This window comes from Aphis gossypii, chromosome 1 (genome assembly GCF_020184175.1).
Source record: "Aphis gossypii isolate Hap1 chromosome 1, ASM2018417v2, whole genome shotgun sequence".
NCBI lineage: Eukaryota > Metazoa > Arthropoda > Insecta > Hemiptera > Aphididae > Aphis > Aphis gossypii.
Window position 1 is genome coordinate 71,179,471 of NC_065530.1, and position 22,058 is coordinate 71,201,528.

General features: G+C 25.2%; 2 protein-coding genes across 6 annotated transcripts; both read left to right on the forward strand.

Annotated features, from left to right (window-relative positions):
- The first annotated feature begins 1,529 nt into the window (after positions 1 to 1,529).
- On the forward strand, positions 1,530 to 14,862 carry LOC114127116 (protein cycle). Of its 5 annotated transcripts, XM_050204614.1 has the most exons (16): positions 1,530 to 1,972; positions 5,647 to 5,805; positions 5,871 to 5,912; positions 7,014 to 7,124; positions 8,136 to 8,201; positions 8,856 to 9,093; positions 9,674 to 9,766; positions 9,844 to 9,961; positions 10,047 to 10,196; positions 10,583 to 10,865; positions 10,929 to 11,067; positions 11,132 to 11,250; positions 11,308 to 11,575; positions 13,147 to 13,312; positions 13,377 to 13,560; positions 14,721 to 14,862. In XM_050204614.1, exons 3-15 carry the CDS (start codon positions 5,884 to 5,886, stop codon positions 13,544 to 13,546), a joined length of 1,950 nt encoding a protein of 649 aa, XP_050060571.1. In that variant the 5' UTR covers positions 1,530 to 1,972; positions 5,647 to 5,805; positions 5,871 to 5,883; the 3' UTR covers positions 13,547 to 13,560; positions 14,721 to 14,862. The 5 variants fall into 5 exon arrangements, with proteins under 5 accessions (XP_050060571.1, XP_050060568.1, XP_050060574.1 ...); XM_050204611.1 differs by lacking the exon at positions 5,647 to 5,805; XM_050204617.1 differs by lacking the exons at positions 5,647 to 5,805; positions 5,871 to 5,912.
- Positions 14,863 to 14,990: 128 nt separating this feature from the next.
- LOC114127110 (sushi, von Willebrand factor type A, EGF and pentraxin domain-containing protein 1-like) lies at positions 14,991 to 21,960 on the forward strand. Its single transcript, XM_050204634.1, has 11 exons — positions 14,991 to 15,415; positions 17,980 to 18,195; positions 18,429 to 18,480; positions 18,640 to 18,746; positions 18,827 to 18,986; positions 20,290 to 20,452; positions 20,538 to 20,656; positions 20,770 to 20,906; positions 20,971 to 21,113; positions 21,176 to 21,278; positions 21,378 to 21,960. Exons 1-11 carry the CDS (start codon positions 15,367 to 15,369, stop codon positions 21,422 to 21,424), a joined length of 1,296 nt encoding a protein of 431 aa, XP_050060591.1. The 5' UTR covers positions 14,991 to 15,366; the 3' UTR covers positions 21,425 to 21,960.
- The last annotated feature ends 98 nt before the right edge of the window (positions 21,961 to 22,058 follow it).

The window sequence follows — 22,058 nt, forward strand, 5'->3', positions numbered from 1 at the left end:
TCATAGCCACTTCATTTTTGGAAGCAAATTTTTTTATGAATGACTAAATAATTTATTCCACGATAAATTCTTCTATTTCTTTAACATTTTCCACAGCTATAGTCTATTGAATCTTTATTTTTCGCATAGTAATAAGTTTTCATTATTTTTAAGATTATAAATTTATTAAATTAACTAAAAATCTAAGAATAAAAAAAAAAATTGGAAATTAAAAAATCGATTTATGTAATTATTTAAGTATTTTTTTTGTATCTATTAATTTCCTAATTCTTTTTTTATCTGTATAATATTATTTCATATTACAGTGTTGTTGAAGTAAATTTATTGTAAATATGTATTAAATTAAATTTTAATAATACAAATAAATAAGGAAATGGTGAAATATTTAATTTATTTTAAACTATAGTACCTACCTAATTTGATTTGCATAATTTTTAGTTTTATCGGAGTTGATAAATTGCGTCCTGCAAAAAGAATCATAGTTTTATTAACCTTTTCTATTTAAAATGATATTTATTTTTATATTTTAGTAAATATTTTAGTTTTTGAGAACACTCATATATGTTTCACAAAGTACATATAGATTAAAGGTCAACCCCTACTTAACCATCATCGTCATAATGCAATATAATATAATGTACAACGAATTTCATCAAAAAACTTATTTGGCCACTTTTAGTTTCACAAAATAAATATAATATGCTGGTTACTTGCATATTATATCGCAGTCTACTTAATTCTTATATCTATGTATATTAATAATATTATACATCATTTTATATTCACCGGTTGTGCTTACATCGTGTTGACGAATACATAGGTATAATATAATGGATATTTATATTATATAGATTCCGTTCTTACAAGAGGGTTATCATTTGATTGCTTCTACAACTCAAATCTTTTTTATTTTCGTGTATAAATCTCTGTATTACATACTTTAGTCTCTAATTGTAAAAATAATAATTACGTATTGTGTATTACCTATTTTCTTAGAATATGTTTTTTTTAACATTCATTTTTTATTTCACAATCTATAAAATATTTTTCTAATAGGTGTAATTAGTGTTGTAGGTATTTAGTGGCTTAAGTATATTCTTGAACGAAGAGACCTTCCATTGAAGACGCTTCGGAACTCTTAAAATATGTAAAAAAAAATGTCTAGTTGATAATAATGCAATAAAATACCTTAAATATATATTTATAAATTATAATAATTACAATATAGGCGTATTGTACCTAATTATGATGTTATTATAAGTTATTTCGTTGTTATCTTTGTGCCGGGAACGTAGGCAAATTATCAAGTTGTTTATTATAAGTCATTACAAACTCTCGCTCGTTATTATTATTTGTTTTACACATCTTATAATGTACATATTAATATAATATGTATGCACAATAAAAACACGAATTTGAACGAACTCGATAAGGTTGCTCGGCGGTATAACTCTCCGATAACAGTATTTATATTATATATGTGTGTATAATATAAACTTATTACTAATGTAATATTATATTATTTTGTTGTTGCGATGAGTGAGTTGACGACGGCGGTACACGGCGCGCGGACTAAAAATGATTTAGATAAGTGAACGAGAGTGTGGAGAAGACCTCTCTCGCCGCCGTACACAATATTCGAGTGTGTGTAATATTATATATTGCGTGCACATAGACCGATTGAGTGTACGCACCACGCGAAATATTATTATATTTTATAATAAGTTCGCCACGCAGGACGAAACGTGATCAATTTACCGTTTATTAGGTTTTATAGCAACAGACTGTTTACCTAATAATATTATGTTTTTATCTAAGACAAAAAATTAAAACATATAAATACGATTTCCGACTTCCGCCGCCCCACCGACGTTTTACTCGTGTTGCTCGACACGCGTTGCCGCAGAAGACGATAACGGACATATTATTATACCTATTATTGTTGATGTATATTTATTATATATTTATATTGGTGAGTAGCGCATAATTTATTCGCATTTAGTATACGCACAATCATAAACGTAGGTACGCAGACGTTATCGACTGGCTAGTCATAATAGTTAACAATATCAAATCAATATTCACGTTTGAGCCTAAGATCTATTACGAGTTACCGATGACTATTTAGGAGAGGAAATATTTTTTAACTTGCATTATTCATTATTCACTTTTTAAAAATTTACCTATAAATTGCACAAAAAAAAAAAAAATGAAAAATTATAAAACAAATATTATTTTACATTTACAACAATGAATTGTAATATTAAAAGTAATTAGTACGGTCGTTAGTTACATACTCCAATATCAATGATTATCCTTGAAGAAGAATATAAGATGTATTAGCATACGCATACGTAGGTCTTTATGGCATGGTGCTTAAAGAGTCAGTGACGCGATGAAGGGATTTAAAGGAGATCTCGGAAACAGGATTAGTTCATAAAAATTCTTAGGACTCCTTAAACTGAGTATCAATAATATAAGACTAAAATAGTAAGTCGAAATTATATTACTATATAATTTCCTTAAAAAATATATTGAGAAATATTAAATCACCTTAATAGCTATGACTTCATTCTTGAAAATGGACCAATTGTTTCAATTTCTAAACATTATGAAATCATAAGCTATTGCATTAAACAAAAATATAACATATTATTTATTATTATCATAATTTCAACACTTAATATTTAAAAAATATTAAAACAAATCTATTTTTTATGTAAACTTAATAAGCATTTTTTTAAGTTCTACGTAACTTTTTATATTTAGTCAGAGTAGTAATGAGTAATGATTACATAACAGGCCTGATACTTGTTATATACACATATTTAAGGGAATAAGAACCCAAGAGTTCAATTTTTCCTAATCCACGGACCGTGGTTCTATGCAATACTTCGTTTTAATGATTTAATGATTTCAGGTTTCAATTTTTATAAAAATTGATTTGATTTATTTGTGAAAGTTCAAAAAAATTTAAGCATAAAGACTTGAAATTAATATTAAATACTTGTCTTATATTAACAATTTTCAATAAAGTGAAAATATTAAAAATAATGTTGAAACGGTTTTATCTAATGATTGAAGTTTATAGTTATTTTTACAAAAGACTCTCCTTTGATTAAAATCATTTTATTATTTAATAATTATTTATTAATATAATGTAAACATTGTCTATATAGTGTATTATAATTTACCTATAACTGGTGAAGTAATTGTGATACCAACGTCCAACACGGCAACATTGAATAATTTCTAGACACTATTATCATAAAAATTAAAGTGAATTATAATATTTTGTTCATAATATGAGGAATGCAAATTTGCGTTCACGTTCCTTATATAAATAAGAACTCTTTCTTGTTTATCGTTCATATGTAAGAAAAGGAACGCGTTCCTTTCTAACATTGAGTGTGGTGTAGATGGCACGGGACTCAGATTGTATTAGGTATTATGTCCAATATTTAATATTGAATGGTAATTAAGACTTGAAAAACAATTCTTTGTAGTATGGTATGTAATATACGTGTAACCGATTTCAGCCAAACTACAAGTACTTACATATATACTAAATATATACTTATATTTACATAAAATATATACACAAACTCTCTCTCTCTCACACACAAATATATTTGTGTGTTACGAGGATTCGTTTCCATACCAAAAATGATGTAGGAACCAGATGATAATTGCATTTTTTTTAAATAATATATTTTAATTTTAATATAAATAAATAAAAATAATTGCATATAAATGAACTAATAAGAAGTTAAGAATTTCAATATCTAAACAAATTCAAAAATATATTATAGCAATAAATTAAACTCTCGCTTGAGTGAGTGTTCAAATAAAATAATGCTTACAAGCGAGTAGTAAGTACTAAAAATTATTAATATTGGGCTTCTTTCAAATTGATCGTTAGGAACCTTTAGTTTCCCACATATATATAAATATATATTTTTAGTTTAGGATACATTTTTTTAATGAAACTGGGAACTCTAACTATTTTTTGTAACTTAACGTTACATAATTCGAGATGAACAATGTTGTTTGTCTCCAATAAAATATTTATTTAACTTGAAAACACTCACTGGATAACTATGCACAATTTAAGCGGAAGGATTCATCATATTACACATAATAGTGTATGAGAGGGGAAAAAAGAAATCAAATGTCCCAATGTTATATATCTATTAAATTAAAATCTATAATTGACATATGATTTATATATGATCTAATTATTTCCATCAATAATTGTTAAGAACAAAGTGATGTAAGTTATTTTTTACCAAATCTGAAAAATGGATTACAGTTTCGGTAAAACTTATCATAAATTTAAATATAGATACCTAATCTAACTATTTACAAATTGTATTATAATTTATATTCCTCTCAGTTTTTGTTCTAAATGTGTTTTGTATGCGAGTGCAATTATTCGGTTTTCAATTGTCATACAGCTTGTACCTATTTATATATAGCTACTTACATAATGTAGTTATAATACATATCATTACATAATTATTTTTTTTATAGATTTTGTACAGCCCACCTATATTTGCCCGGTAGTTCACAGGACCAATCCGGGCCTGGTTATATAATATTATTATTATCTTTTATTGTCCTGACGTTGCTTTAATAGGTATATATAATTTATAAAATATTATTATGTCTAAATATATGCCATATTATATCAGAAATTTTATACAATCAATTATTAATATATACCTCTGAATCCCATTTGTTTTTATTTTTAATATATAATTTATTTGGGGTACCTGTATCTTGTATTTAAAACATAGCTAGATAATAACTTCTACTAATATCTATTTGTAAGATATTACGTTACACATAGGCATGTAAATGTATTTCTATTAAGTATTCAAATAACTATTCAAGTTTTAAACTTTAGACAGGTAGGTATGGTGTAGTATTTGAAGTAATGTAAGCATTTATTGATGATCATAATAGGTTTTAGAAACGTAATATTACTAATAGGTAAACTTAAAAATAATATTGTAAATTGTAATAATTACAATGTGATTTGTAAAGATTAAATAGTATAATAACGGTTAATTTCCGTGATTATAATGACTTTCATACAAAAATAATAAAATTATAAAATATGAATACTTTGAATTTTTTATGTTAAACAAAGTATGTTTATTTTTTACATTAATTTTAATAAGTATAGCTTAATTGTAATTTCAATCATAGTAAATTCCTCATTTTATCTATATTTATACCTCTAAAAATAGTAATAGATATGATACAATAATATTAGTGATTAATGATGAAATAATTTATTTTTTAGTTTAAATTTACTAATTTAAAATGTTCTCTTAGGTATATTTAATTTAATAAATTATCATTTATAAAGAATCAATTTTTTATTGCTATTCAAGTGTAAATATTTGTATAATTATATAATATATATATTATATATATATGTATAAATCGTCAATAACTTATTAAATAGATAATATAATATTACGTTTATAGTAATTGTATGTAAAAAAATAAGTTATTAGTATGCATTTGACAGGTACCTATACCTCCTGCTGTACAGTCTAATTATTTGGTTAAGTAGATATCCGTTACGTCTGAATATTTAAAAAAAATATAATGTTAGTGGCGTATACTGTTTAGGTTTTGTATTCTTCCCCTCGTGTGCGTAACAATAGAAGGGCAACAATTTCTGGTTCAGACAAAAAGGGTGGACATTATTAATTTCCTCTAGGGCAAGTTAAAAACGGATTTTATATTTGAATTTTACAAAAACTTATAAAGGTGTTACCGCAATTTCAGGTATCATTTACATTTTACACAAAATAATCACAAATAAATAATTTTAATTTTGTATAATATTTCAGAAAAGGATCCAAAATGAAGCCCAGAAAAAGACATTATTCACGGTACGATCAATTATTTAAACATAAATATAATATTGAATTATGTAATATGACATCCTCGTATAGGTAGTTTGTAAACAAAAAATAAAGTTTTGTCATAGCATTTTATTTTTGCGAAGAACAATTTGAAAGTTTCTAATATTTAGTATTAATATATTATATTTGTTTTATTTGTATTTCATAAATTTGTTACCTATACTATATCTATTACCTATTTTTACGAAGTCTAATTTTAGTATTATGAATAAGTATTTATAAACAATACATACTTATAATTTTTTTTACAAAAATATTAAGAATATTTTATTTATAAATATAAGTTAATCGCCTCATAACTTAAAACTTTGATAGCACATTATTTAGATACGGATACAATTATAAAAAAGGGCTGCTAGAAAAACTATATTCATAATTATTAATAACAAGCATTTTAAGAAATTGAAATCGTTTCAAATTATGAATAGAATAAAATATTGAAATATTTAATATACAATAATAATTATTCATAAGTTTATCATAATCATTGTAATATGTCTTACTATAATAGATCTTACAATATAGAGTGACTGTTTTAATGCATCACATAGATTACAATCTACAACATTATTCAAATGATTCCCAATATTTTTTCTTTTATTTTGTTTCGGATATACTCGTATATACATATAATTGAAATCGTGCTAACAAATGACGTAAACACTTGTTGTCTCAACCAATGGCAAGGCTCGATAACGTCGCGCAAAACCACCCCCTAGAAAATCTCGCAGAAGAGATTCTTTGGGACTATTTGATCTGATACTTACGAGTGTCAGTTGTACGTTGCACTTATTTCGTGAAAGCTTAGTTTATAACAAAATTTAACCAGTCGAAAAAAATGTCTAGAAATTCGGAATTTGCTTCCTATTGTAATAATCTGTTACACGATCATAGTGATTTAATGAATTTTGATAACTTGAGTCATGATAGTCCGATGGAACAGCTTGTTTATTATGATTTACAGCCTGTATCTGAAGCTATTAAGGAGTAAGTAGTGGAATTCCCCCCCCCCCCAAAAAAAAAAGTTTTGTAAATAATTTAAGAAGAAAAATAATACAACATTTTTAGAAGTTCATATAACATGCAAAATAGTTCCCGAATGGCTTCGTCTACAGCAGACTTAAGTATGGATTTGAGTGGCGATGAACATTTCAAAAACAAAAGGAAAGGATCCGCGCAGTAAGTACTGATAATGCATATAAATATTCACCACCATAAAAGACTAAATAATATTTACATTAATTATATCTTAAGTAATACCAATTATGTAACTTTTAATGTGATTTTAAACTTAGTTAATCCATTGTTTTGTAATTATGCAATAGGTATTTCGTATTTTTTTTTTAGGAAAATTCCAAATAGTTAAAAATTTCATTAAATATTAGCTTACAATTGAACGATTGGTTATATTAGTTTTATTTTATTAAATGTTTCTTAATTTAATGTTACATTTATACTACTTGTAATAAATGTATTAGTCATTTAAAATAATTGTAAAATAGTAGAAATATATATTAATTACAAATACAAGTAATTGCATAGTTTCAATGTTTATGTAAGCAATGGCTTATTGATATAAATTTACTGTGGCTGATTATTAATAAATTATTGATTCGTTAATTGTTCTTATTAATTTGTACATAAATTAATGTTTTAAAATTAATATCATTAATAACTTTATCATCATTAAGTACTAACTTTTAATTTATTTATGTATTACACATAAATTTATTACATACTTAAATAAATTAAAATAAGATAGTCCGAGTATTGAATAATACGTATAATAGGCTTACAATTTTCATAGTGTCCAATAATTTATTGATCAAAAATAAAATAATTAATACAATTTTTTTTATAAATTGTAAATTATACCAAATATGTCTAATTTTTCAATTACCTAATAATTATATCAATTTAAAATAATTTAAAATCATTAATAAAACAAACATATTCATATTAAAAAAATAAGAAAAGTAATTTAAACAAACTTTTTAGTTATTGGAACATAATTAGTGTATTAGTTATATTTTTCTACATATATAATGTAAATAACGTACCAATGAATACTTCTAGTACATAGGCTTAGCAAGCTAATTTTTATTTTTATTAATATAATATGTAATATGTATATATATTAAATATTGATACCAAGTTATTAATTTGTTTTTGTTTTTTATACGTATATAGCGGTAGCGATTTTGACGATGACAACAATGATGATTCAAGGTCTGTTCGAAATGACAATAACAAAAAGTAATGTGTAAATTTCATTTTAAAACATTATGCCTTGGATATTTCTTTCATAAAGCTATGAAAATTACATTTTAAATAAGTATCGTAAAGTCGTATATTTGGTTTAAAACAATATGTATTTTTAAATTTTGTTTGAATATTTTTTTAGCTCAGTCAAGTAATTTAAAAAGTTTTATAAAGCATTTCTTAAAATTAAAAATTTAACCGGGTAATCGTTATTTTTTAAATTTTTCATTAGTGAAAACGGAAAATCGAACTTTTTCAATATTATTTTAAGATTTACTCTTACTTTTAAATTTAAAGATCACCAATCAAAATTTTTTCTCAACGTTATTTTGTATAATTATAAAAAACATTAAAAAATAAATTATTCTCTTATCTTTCAGTATATTTTGTTAATCTATTTTAATTTGTTTAGTGATCACATTTTTTATTGCTTTATAAAGGTTACAAAATTCAAATAAAAATATATACAATATGTAATCATTTCATTCTTAAGTTAAAAATTAGGATTATCCTAAAAATATTATAATTATACTATTAGTTCAGAGAGGTCTATTGACAAAATATGTTTTATGTATTAATACATAACTACCTATTAACTATATTAATGTATAAATTAACAGCTAATTTGCATATATTTCTTCATTGTAGACATAATCACAGCGAAATCGAGAAGCGTAGAAGAGATAAGATGAATTCATATATTACTGAGCTAGCTAGTATGATACCAATGTGTCATACTATGCCCCGAAAATTAGATAAACTGTCTGTGCTCAGGATGGCCGTGCAACATATGAAGACAATTCGAAGCACTGTTAATTCATATACTGAAGGTCATTATAAGCCTTCATTTTTATCTGATCAAGATTTGAAAAATTTAATCACACAAGTACGTTTATAATTTAGTAGCAGATATTTATAATGTATATTTGGCTCTATAAATATACGATTTACTAAAAAATTACTAGAAGTTAGTTATTAATTAGTATCTATGTGTTATTATAATTTACATTTAAAAGTTTTTCTTTATTTATTGATATTATAAAATATAAATTAGTTATAGGATTGTAATAATACACGAATTAAACTGATTATATATATAAATAAATTATTGACATTTATCTACTACATTTATGTAATAAACTAATAACTAATATTTAGTTACAATGTATATAGTTACAAGTTAAAATTTAAACTGTATAATCAATAGTTTTACCAATATTTCCAAATAATATTTATTTTTTTAAACATAGAAAATAAATATATATTGACTTTAAATACTAGTAATGACAATTTTTCATTATATTTATACATTTTTATTGTAAGTCTATTGTTGTGAACATATTTTGTAGACCACATTTTAGGCAGACTACATACTTAAGTCGTATAACGTGGATAAACTACCATACAAAAAGGCAGCTTTTAATACAATACTTAAGTTAAAACATTTCAATACCAATATCTTTCAGGCTGCTGAAGGTTTTGTCCTCGCTGTAAGTTGTGATCATGGAAAGATACTATATATATCTAAATCTGTGACTCAGGTTCTAAATTATATACCAGTAAGTATGCGGTTTTAGATACAAAATAAATAAAAAAATAACATATAAAAATGTCTTATATCCTTAATGTCTTATAGGAGGACTTAGTCGGAAATAATGTATTCGATTATATTCATCCGAAAGATGTAGCTAAAGTAAAGGAACAACTTTCCTGTTCAGACTTTGGTCCTAGAGATAAATATATGAATGCAAATAGTAAGTTTGAATTCTGTTATTTTATTTGATGTTAATAAAAATATTACGTAAATTATATAACAGGAGGTAATTCTTTTTCCAACAGCAATGTTACCGGTGCGTGCAGAAATGATGAATACATTATCAAAAATGTGTAGTGGAGCTAGGAGATCATTTTTTTGTCGAATGAAGTGTAAAACATATGACATAAAAGAAGAAGCAGACACGACTACTGGATCAAAGTATTCTCAATCAGGTTTGTATGTATATTTTATCATTGTGTACTCAATATAGTAAGTAAAAGAATAGTAATAAGTTAAAATAATAATGAGATCAGCACCATATAGTTGAATTAATAATAATAAATACTCATTAAGTAAGATAGGTCTATCAGAATGCGATAATTTTTTTCGATTATATTCAAGTTAAATTATTATGTTATAATTAATGTAAAGTTTACTAAACAAATATTTAAAATGTTTTTTTATCACGTCCGAACTATTTTATTATTTATCATCTACTAAAAAAATTAAAAAGATGTATAAAAAGATGATTCGATTATGATGTATACCTGTTTTTGAACGAAGTGTAATAACTAATAATATATTATTTAATAATAATTGCGTCTATTTATATGTTTAGATAGAAGATATAGTGTAATTCAGTGTACTGGTTATTTAAAACCCTGGACCCAGATAAATGATTGTGAGGATGTATCTGGGAAGAGTTTGGGATTAGATGAAGATAATGATGGTAATGGCGTTCGAGTGGATTCTGGATCTGCCAACAATACATCATGTTTGGTAGCCGTTGGTAGAATTATTAATAATTTGGCTTCTTCTTCACTTTTATCGGACATAGTAAAACCACCATGTTTCACTTCAAAACACACAATTGATGGGAAGTTTCTGTCCGTGGATCAAAGGTAAACCGTGCATAATTAATTATAATTAATATTTGTATGTTTAAGCACTTTTTACTGTCACAGGGTTACATATATAGTCGGTTTTTTACCTCAAGAATTATTAGGTACTAGCATGTATGAATACTTTCATCAAGATGATATCGCTAGACTTGTTGATATTCATAAAACAACACTTCAAGAGTGTACGCCAAAAGACACAGAGGTAAATGTGTGCAAAAGTTATTTATTTCAAAAATAAAAATAATTTTTAAAACTGTTTACTATAGGTTTATAAATTTCGGGCTAAAGATAAAACATTTGTAAACTTACGAAGTGAATGGAAAAGTTTTCGAAATCCTTGGACTAAAGATATCGAATTTATTGTCGCGAATAATATTTTAACTAGGTACTGTTAATATTAATTAAATATTGATTTTAAATTTAATGCTGATTTTATTTTTAGGGCAGATTATAAACCTGATGGCAGTAACAAATCAGAATGTTCTTCACAGAGCCAATCTCAAAACTATTATGAGAGTTATACAGATCAACCATTGTCTACAAACCAACAACAGTTGGGTAATAGAGAAATACAAAATTTAATAACTTCACATATAGAAGCAAATAAAATTGGTAGACATATTGTCGATACTGCATTGGATGTAAAGAAGACAGTTTGTGATGTCGACAGTTCTCCTCCACATACTCAACAGGATACGATAGAAGAAGTAGTTAGTATTTATCGAAGATTAAAAATAGTTGTATACATTTTTGTAATAAAAATAACGATGCAAGAAAATTTGGTGGTGAAACTGAAATTTGAAATATGACTTTTAGTTAGTGGAATTACACTAGAGTTTTAGATTATAACCAAAATTTTTTTTTTTATATAATGATTTAATACCTATAATAATATAAGAAATTCAAGACGATATTAATAATTTCATTTACTTTGCACATTCAGAACTTCAAAATTGTGAGGCTGTTTAATTCTCATTACGTACAATAATTTCTTGTGGGCATCACACATTTACTTAATACTTTTTTTTTTTATCGATCTTTATGAATACATCGATATTTAGGTCATTAGTATAAGAATTATAGATTAGGTTATAAGGAATCCTGGTTGTATTTGTGGCAATTAGTGATAATTTGGTTGGCCGTTAGAAGAACATCACATGTGTCACATATTCACATAGTCTTTACTCAACAAGTAGCCGTGCGTTAGGTGTGTGTGTGTGTGTGTACTGTGTGTGGTGTCCAATTCGGAGTTGGTTGATTATAGTTTCTTCTTTTCTGTTGAGTTCTGGGCATTTCTATGGATTGACATTTTTTTAAAGTTTCCGTCAATGAGAAAGCCATTTATTATTTATGAAATAGTTAATTTTATTTTTTGCATCAGCGAATGATATGAAATTTATGGTATGGGTTGATATTGAGACAATAGCGTTGTGAGATTCTTGATCAGCTATTTCATTACCAGGTATGTCGATATGCTCAGGGATCCATACAAATTGGATTTGTTTCCAAAAGCTTTTACATTACCTATACTGTTAACAATACCTATTAAGTTATTGTTACATTTGCAAGAATAATGGTTTAACATTCATAAATAGAATAGGTATATAAAACAATAAAATAAACGAATACATAAGATTTCAATATTTAATTGAAGTAGCTATTTCAAAAATTAATCAAAATAATAATTTATTTTATTACAATAAATGAAAGATTCTAACGAGTTACCTAACTTTATCAGTTAAAATAATTTACAAAATATTATGAAACTTAATATTGCCAATTCCTCATCTGTATCCCTAATTTTCTGTTTATAATGGGACTATCTATATATATTCTCTATATATAATATGTATATTATGAAAAGGCCGTATTCACGTAAAATAATTTAAAAATGTTTCTATAAAACATGAATATAATATATATTCTAAAAATAATAGTTAATCTCAATACTCATATACTTACATTTTAATTTGTTGTTTTAAATTTCTAAAGTACTTGAAAATACTGGCGTTGTCTGTATATTTTGATACTTGGCGCTTGAATCGTATTACCAGTAACGAAAAAAGTGATTATTTGGGTTTAATTATACATAATAAGCCATATGGCGTATTTTATACTTTTGAAATTCCTGAAGAAACAAAATTTAGGAAATAATAAAAAGTAAGGTGAATAGTAAATAGTTAAGGGTTTTATGTGTTAAAAAAGTTTTTCTAGTAATTATGAGATTTGTATTGCTATTATGTACATTCTACACGTGACTTATCTTGTTCGCTGTTTCTAGGAGTCCAAGAATGACCGTTTACAGTTTATGAATTCACCGTTGGCAATGCTCAACGAACCCGGTACGCTGTCGAGTAATGGTGGCGATGGCGGCAATGGTGATACTGTTTCGTCGTATACCGTGGTCCAGGAAAGCGTGAACTTGTTGAATTCTACTAATGCTAATAGTATAAAAAGTTCAACTACATTCCATTTTAAAATTTTTTATAATCCAAATACTTTTGATTCCAGGTGACTCAGGGAATATGCTCGGTGAAATAATGACACCGTCCCCACAACAGTTGTCTAATTTGGGAACTAACGACGAGGCCGCTATGGCCGTCATTATGAGCTTCTTGGAAGCCGACGCCGGACTTGGTGGACCTGTTGATTTTTCCGGGTTACCATGGCCTCTGCCGTAACGCGTATAATAACGGTAATGATCAACACTATTTATAATAAATAATAATAATAATAATAATAATAATCACTCACTGGTTTTGCTATTTACTAATTAGTAATTAGAATGTAAAATTAAAAAAAAAAACTATTTTTTATGAAAAAACAACAAAATACTCACTAAGATAAATTCTACTTTAGAACTTAGATAATGTTATGTTAATAAATTAAATTTGTTTTGTTAACTTGTCCTATAATTCAGAATTTTATTAACTCATAAAACAGTTGTATGTATTTCCCCGAAGAACGATATATCAGAAATTTCTTACGACTAATGCCTTTCGTAGGGTGCAATTTAAATTAATTTGTGTCAAGGTGACATATAGTATACAGGATGCCAATAAAAGTATAAGAAGTTCGAAACTGACTAGATTATGTTGACTCATATCAAGTATTCGTACTGACAATAGTCGAGAGGTAATTATTAATGACATAGTTGGTGTAGTAAATAGCCAGAGAAACAACGGTGTAACGGGTACTTTACGGACAACGGATGTGGTAGCTGTTGTACTAGTTATGTGCATGGTCCTGTCTTTAGGAGAGTAGCTATGGAAATAAACGTAAAAGAAAAATAAGAAAAATATGGAGAGGAAGACCAAAGAAGATATGAATGGACAAAATAAAGTATGGCATGAAAGTGGGTGGCGTGAATAAAAGACAAATCAAGGACAGGCCCTGTGAAAGTGTTATCAGGATAGCCGACCCCATATAATATAGTTGCAAAAGAAAGGCAAATAGGAAGAAAAAAAATATTTATTACATTTTTTTTTTTGTATAAAAAACGATATAATATATAATATGTTTTATTATTTATATTATATTTATTAAAATTAAAAATCTTAAATTATGATTTAAAGAAATTAACGAAAGTGGTTTTAGGCTTTAAGTTTACTTAATAAGGATTTAAGTAAATATTTTAAAGTATTTTTTAATTTTATAATGACTAATAAATAATCAATAATTATAAGCTATTTTATAAATGCTTTACCGTCAGAAATAATTAATTAGATCAATGACATATTTTCATATGCCATTTTATTAGTATTAACATTTATTATTTAGTGTTTTAAAGAGAAAATAGTTTTTATAGTTATTATATTTTAAGTGAAATTGAATTATATTTTTTAATTTTTCCAGATTCAATCAATTATATTCATTGTTTTGTGCAACTAAATGTAGTATTATTTTTTATATTATTCAATATCAGCCATGTTAATTACTAAAATGATATTAAATTAAACTTTGTAAAAATTAATTTAATAAATTTATATTCATATAACTTATTGAGTATTGTTATTATGTTTTATAAGAATTTTATGTATTCTTAACACTAAACATGCGTGTTTGTGTTTTTTAAATTAAATTAAATTAATGTTTTATTTTTTATGTTATTCAGTTTAACGACTGACTGTAGTTTAATATTGTTGTTAATATAAATTTTAGATATTTTTACTTATATTTACCTGCCTATATGTTTTGTTTACTTCTAATATATTTTTTTATTTTTTATTTATATTAGTTACACTAATTTTAACTGGACTGTTATTTTTTGATTTTTGTATAAAACGTATTTTATTTAAAATAAATGTCATGTACGTCTGGACGGTATGTTTCGTAGATCGGAAACCATAAGGTGGGGATGGTGAAATGGAAATGATATTAAATCCCGACAGACGGGCTCTTTGTGGTTTTACGTAGAGAGGTATCATGAGTACCAGTCATACTCATACCAGTTGTTTGATTTTGTTTTTCACGTGATAACTTCTCACAGTGGTGTATAAATATGGAATTTACTAGAATTATCATCGAATTTATTATATTAGCAAACACAGGTAAAATTGTATGGTAATTAAAATCTTTTTTTTGTTAATTTTATGAAAAAATCTAATTTGATTTTTGATTAACCATTGCATTACATTTTGATTAACTTGGTCAGTCAAATTAGTTTATGGAGTATTAAAGTATAATTATTTTAATGGGTAAATTCAAATAATAATACGAGATTAAGAAGGATTATGGAAAATGAAAGTTTTTAGTTAGTGTTAAACACATTAAAATGTATTATCTAAATCTAATCAACATATTATCTTCATATAATTTTAGTTGGTTTATATAATATTTATCAAAATTATTTAATAATATCAATAACATAATTACATTATTTACTAATTACCAAGAATACATTTAAGTGGGGCTTATGATTTAAATTATCAAAGCTTACTAAAATTATGGAAAGTTTAATTCTTTATACCTATGTATATAAATTATATAATAAATTGCAATTGGTAGTTATAATTAAAAAAATTTTATATTCAATTTACTTATATATTATTTGAAATTTGTACGGTTATTTACTTTGTCTCAATTAATTGGATTTACTAAATTTAAAACAAAACAGTATTATTTGTGTTTTTAATTACAATAAATATATATATTAGTTGATTAGTTGTTCAATATTCTTGTGAATATAGTACAAATAAGAAAAATTATTTAAAATAATATAAATATTAAGATATATTTTATTCGTAAATTTGTCAAAACCTGAGGATTTTACATTTTAAGCAAATTTAACAAAATAAAACTCACGTAATAAAGTTCTTATTTACATACATAGGTTAATACATCATTATACAAATTAGGACTTATCATATATTATATACTGAAAATTTATTACAAAAAGATTGACAGTTAATACCTAATATTTTAACTAATATACATAATAATATATGATAAATGTAAAATAAAGCTTTTATAAAGAGTATTAATTATTAACGGTTTATTAGACGGTGTGTGTAACATGCATATTTATCACATAGTACAAGGATTTTAATAATTTGTTGGAGAATAACAGTGATTTTAACTTTTTTTGTCACTGTAACATTTACATTTATTGACGAGATAAGATTATGCGCTTATAAAAAAAATGTCAGGTAGCTCTAAAAAAAGTAACTTAACAAAAATAAATATAGATATTCAAACAAACACTTCAAAATTGGTTAACATTTTTTTGTAACACGTAGTAAAAGTTAATTAATATTTAAAAAAATAAATAAAAAATATAATCGGTAGTTGAATTAAATAATTAATAACATGGTCCATCGTAACACCTACGGATACACCCACACGCTAGGTAAAATATTAATGATATTATATATATTATCTATATATATATTAAAAAATAATTCTAATTTTGTGAAGCGTATGATTTTATATTCTTCGTTCATCGTTGAAAATTGTGAATCCGTACAACAACATCCTATTGCATTACACTCTGCCGCGTAACTATTAAATGGCATGCGAAAGGAGTACACGGTTGTTCAGTTTCGAATTATTTATTAATAATATAATGATATTACACCAACATGCGCGATGCACAGATTTACATTCTAAATAAAAAAAAAAATGGATAATATTGTTGTTTATTCTGAAGAAAACATAGAATAAGTGATTTACGTTACTCATAATGTTGAACTTTGTTTTCATTATAAGCGTTAGTTTGTTTTCGTTGCTTAACACGTCGTATTGTTGATTTAAAACGGTAAGTGAGTTCATATTTTTATAAGGTATATGAGTATATGACTTATATATATATTTTTTAATAATTTCCGGTATTTTTAAAATTAAATTGGTGAATACCTACCTAATTCTTCCAAATTGTGTTGAGGAAGTAATGACGACACAATAACAAATAACAATAAACACAATCATTTTAGTATGTAGGTTAATTAGGATATTGAACTAATTTTTAACTCAAAATAGGTATTAAATCATTTTGTATTTATTAGGTTCCTAATTGTTTATTAATATTTGTAAAAATGTAAAGCTTTTGTCTTAATGCAAGGGAGGCTGTTCAATTTTGTTAATAGGTACAATAGGTTTAATATCATAAGGACGACGGAACTAAAGATGAATGCCTATAAACATGATACTAAAGTACTAAAGTACTATAATACTAAGTATTAGTTTTACACATCTATTATTATTACTATTATCTTGTTTTGTCCATCAATTACTATTTAAAATAGCTTATATTTTTTCATAATTTTTATTAAATTTAACAAATTAACTGATAGATATATGTGGTAATACATATTTAGTTCGTTTGTACTAATTTCTAGTTACTAGTTTACTATTATATGTACTATTTCAATGTTTGTAGTATTTATATTTTAACCTTATTCAATATTTTTGATCATTAATGAAGATAAAATATTAAATCAAAAATATTTTAGTAAGTTATACGTATGGGGTGAGTATAGTAGTGTTGTGAAAAACTCTAGCGTATTAAATTTTTGAATAGAGTATATCATTACTATCGTTATAGATTTTTTTATTGCTGTAGATATTGCGTAGGTGTATATAACTTATTTGATTTTTTTTAAACTTAATGTTGTAGCCATTACATTTGTTTTTTCTGGACCGTCGGATTGCGAACCCCGACCAGGGCCAGATAGCGGGCAAGTGGTTTTTACGTCATCTAAAAATTGGAGAAGGGCTGTGGAGGTGTACCAATGCGATGATGGGTACGTTCTGACAGGTCAAACAAAGCACACGTGTATTGAAGGAGAATGGTCTGGACATGTACCGTCATGTACACGGCCTACTAGTTCCGGTAAGTGGATGCATTTTATTATTATTGTTTGTTATTATTATTATTATTATTACTATTACGTGTATCAATAAAATGTTAATATTAGATTACACTGATAAAAAAATCAGCGGGGAACATAATATCTAAAATATTTGTCAACATGTATAATTTAATATAATATAATATTCCAATTTAAATAACAACTTTATACTTATAAAATATTATCATACTTACCCTTTTTGTATGCGTTGCAGGTCACAACAATAACAATATTATCAGTTCGGCACAAGGTTGGTTTTCATTCAGGTAGGAACTTACCTTTACTATATTACTGCATATAATTATGAATTCATAAGATATCAAATATTTCATGTTTTGAATAAATATGAATTTTATCAGCTGTATTATGGTTTTTGTATAATATTCATAAGATTTGGATTAAATCATTATGTTTGAATATTTTAGACGTATATTAAAGCTCGACACAAAAAGGAAAATTCAAAATAACGAGAAACGGTTAGGAAAAAAATCTGTAGATATTAAAACACCCGAAACACTCCAGCAGACATCAGGTAAAATTAATATACTATTGTAAAAAATAATAATATAAATAATTTGTCAATATTTTTGAATATATTTATCAATCTAATAGGACACGGCACATTTGAACTTCCGAAACATATGATTAGAGATTTGGCTAAAGAATATTCGGTAGGTGACTATGATTTAAGCTGTTTGTTTAGAAAACGACATGGGAAAATTTTTTTGAAGGCACCTAAATTGCCATACGCACGTGTAGTAAAATATTCCAAGTAAGGATCATAATTTTTATGAGATTAAAATACATTTTACTTATAAATTATATAAAATATATAATTAATATAATTAATATAATATATAATTTATATATTTTGTATTTCAATGTTAAAAGAGTTGTACACTTATTATTTGTATATAATATATGATTATATGTTTAGTATTTATTTACTTATAACCATTATTTCTTATTTATTACGATATTATGTTAAAATATTATTATTTTTTTACAAAGTATAGGGAAATAGGATGAGTATTTTTTTTGATACGCTTTTTATGAAGATTTTATAAGTAAAATAATTAAATTTTAAGGCTTTGTTTATTCAATTTTATTTTATATTACTATTGGATGTGTTTGTTTATTGCAATATTTTAGTCGATATTTTTTAACATTTTCACAAACATTCATAGCACTTTTTAACATTTAGTTTTCCTATATTTGTCACATGTTTTTTATATTGCCTGCTATTTTAGTAATGTTAAATTTTCAATAAATTTAATTTTATTGGAGAATACACAGTTATTTCATAAAGAAATGAAGAAGCATAATAATAATAATAATAATAATAATAATAGACTTTTTATGCTTGTAAATGATGTTTTCCGAGTTTTTTTTTAAATTTAACTTATCACAATATTTAATTTTAATTTAACTCTAATTATTTGCATAACATAAAAAAATATATATTATGACGTTATTCACTCTTATATGTCCCTCTACCGTTAACGGATATTGTCTCATGTTCACAACATTTTACTAGCAGAAAATATTAAAATTTTCAAATATATTATCTACTTATAAAAGTAAAAATTAAAAACCGTATTATATTATTTATAGAATTAAGATAAAAAATATTAATTATTATTTATGTTTATGTTAAGGCATTTAATAAAAATGAATACCTATATTTTTCTGATTTTTTTGATTTAAAGTCATTGCATAAGGATTTATATTAATAATTATTATTTATAGGTAAATAATTAACATATTTTTTTACAAGCAATTTGTTTTATCTTGCCAGATTTTTTGTACGCGTGATTGCATTAATGTCATAGACCATAGTTGCAATGTATTATGGTTTATTTTCATTAAACCATAGAAATATAGAATCAGTTTATATAATTTAATTCATAATATAATATTTTATAAATTGGTCTTTATTACTACTATTTTCATTTTGAGCGGAAATGCCCGTCTTCGAAATAATATGTTTAACATGTAATATCCTTGATTATAGAACAGACCATTATATAGTTTATTCTATAATCAAAGGTAAAAGTGATGATTGTATTTTATAGAAATAAAAATACTGTTGATCCAAAAAACAAATATTTAGAAGCGATTTACCATTGTATCAAAGGGCATGTGTTCGAAAATCCTTCACATACCAAACTTTATTGCAGTAATGGAAATTGGGTTGGTGTAAAACCACAATGTGTTCCCAAAACGACTCCGATGACTGTTAGTATTATATTATATTGTAATAGTGGAATAATAATAAAAATTATATTTAATTATCTTACCAATAATTATGCTGATGTGTTAGATGTATCAAATGGAATGTTATATTAAGTGTCCACCGGACAAGAACGTAAGCTTAGCTGAAGGTGAAAAATTTATAAATTTCGAAGTGGAACAACCAAATACGAATTACGATTGGAACAGGTGTTGTATACTATATTATATTTATGATATAATAATATTATAATATAAACATATTAAATTGTTTAGAAATTGTTTGAGTTTAGTTAATTTTAAACTAAAAATATAATATACAGGTTCGGTACATTAAGTTCCGGTTGGTACAAAAATTCATCGAGGATTTTGGTACCGGGTTTGTACATAATCACTTACACGGTTCGTGATGATGAAGATACGGATATTGCATCATGTAGGACAACTATACGAGTGACGGGTAAAATATATACTTAGTTAACTCGGGAATTAGTAGTAAAACTATGTTTATTTGATATTGATAGATGATGAAGTTCCATCAGTACATGATTGTCCTACGTATTTGGAAGTAATAGAAGATTTTTCAAAAAAGAACACCGTTCCCGTATCATGGCCTGAACCTCGGTTTTCAGACAACATAGGCGTTACCCAAGTAGCTAAAACGATGGTGTGTATACTATGATAATTTGATAATTTGATTGATTTTATTTCACGTGTTGATTGGTTTAGGAACCGGGTCAACTTATGGGTCCAGGACTACATAATGTATTGTACATTGCCATGGATGCATCAAAAAATGAAGCTACATGTAATTTCACTATTGAAGTTAAAGGTATTAGTGAAAACTCACATGAATATATATGCCTAGGCTGTTCCAAAACACAAAAAAAACATAAATATATTATTAATTAAATGATTATGTTATGTTTAGATCGTGCAGTAATTGAAATTGAAAACAGTAAAAGAAACGTTAAATAAAATTATTTCAAAGGACGATATAATATAAAGATTAATATGTTTAACTTAACTAATTCTTATCATAACTATTAATTAAACTAAGGAATTGTTTGATGAGATTCATGTTTTTATACTAATAAATAATAATTTTATTTTTTATTTAATAACATACTAAAAAAAAATAATGTTTAATACTTGTGATAGCTTTGATTTTGTTTGACGTATTTGTCAGCCTTTTGTCTATTTTTCCTTTTTCAAAATATTTTTCATTGTAAATTAGGTATAATTTTTGATTTATATAAGTGGATAGTGCATATTGTTGTATATTTTTATATAATTTTTTAATACAATTGTACAGATTTTTTAGTATTATTTTATATTTTCTTATACCATTCTGTCTACGTGTACTTTGATACTCTTAAAAAATGCTACCTCGAAATTCCGTAGCCTGTTTTCAAGTTTGCACTTAGAAACACACTGATTTTCATTATTATGTGTATAGACATTAACTCTTAGTCACATTTTGGCTTAAATCGACTTTAATTTTTCTTCTAGGATTTAGTTTTTTAAAAGTGATTTATTTATTTCTCGTTTTCGTAAATAGTGGGACGAAATAAAATTTATGAAATTGAGTCGAGGTATTTAAGGTGTCAAA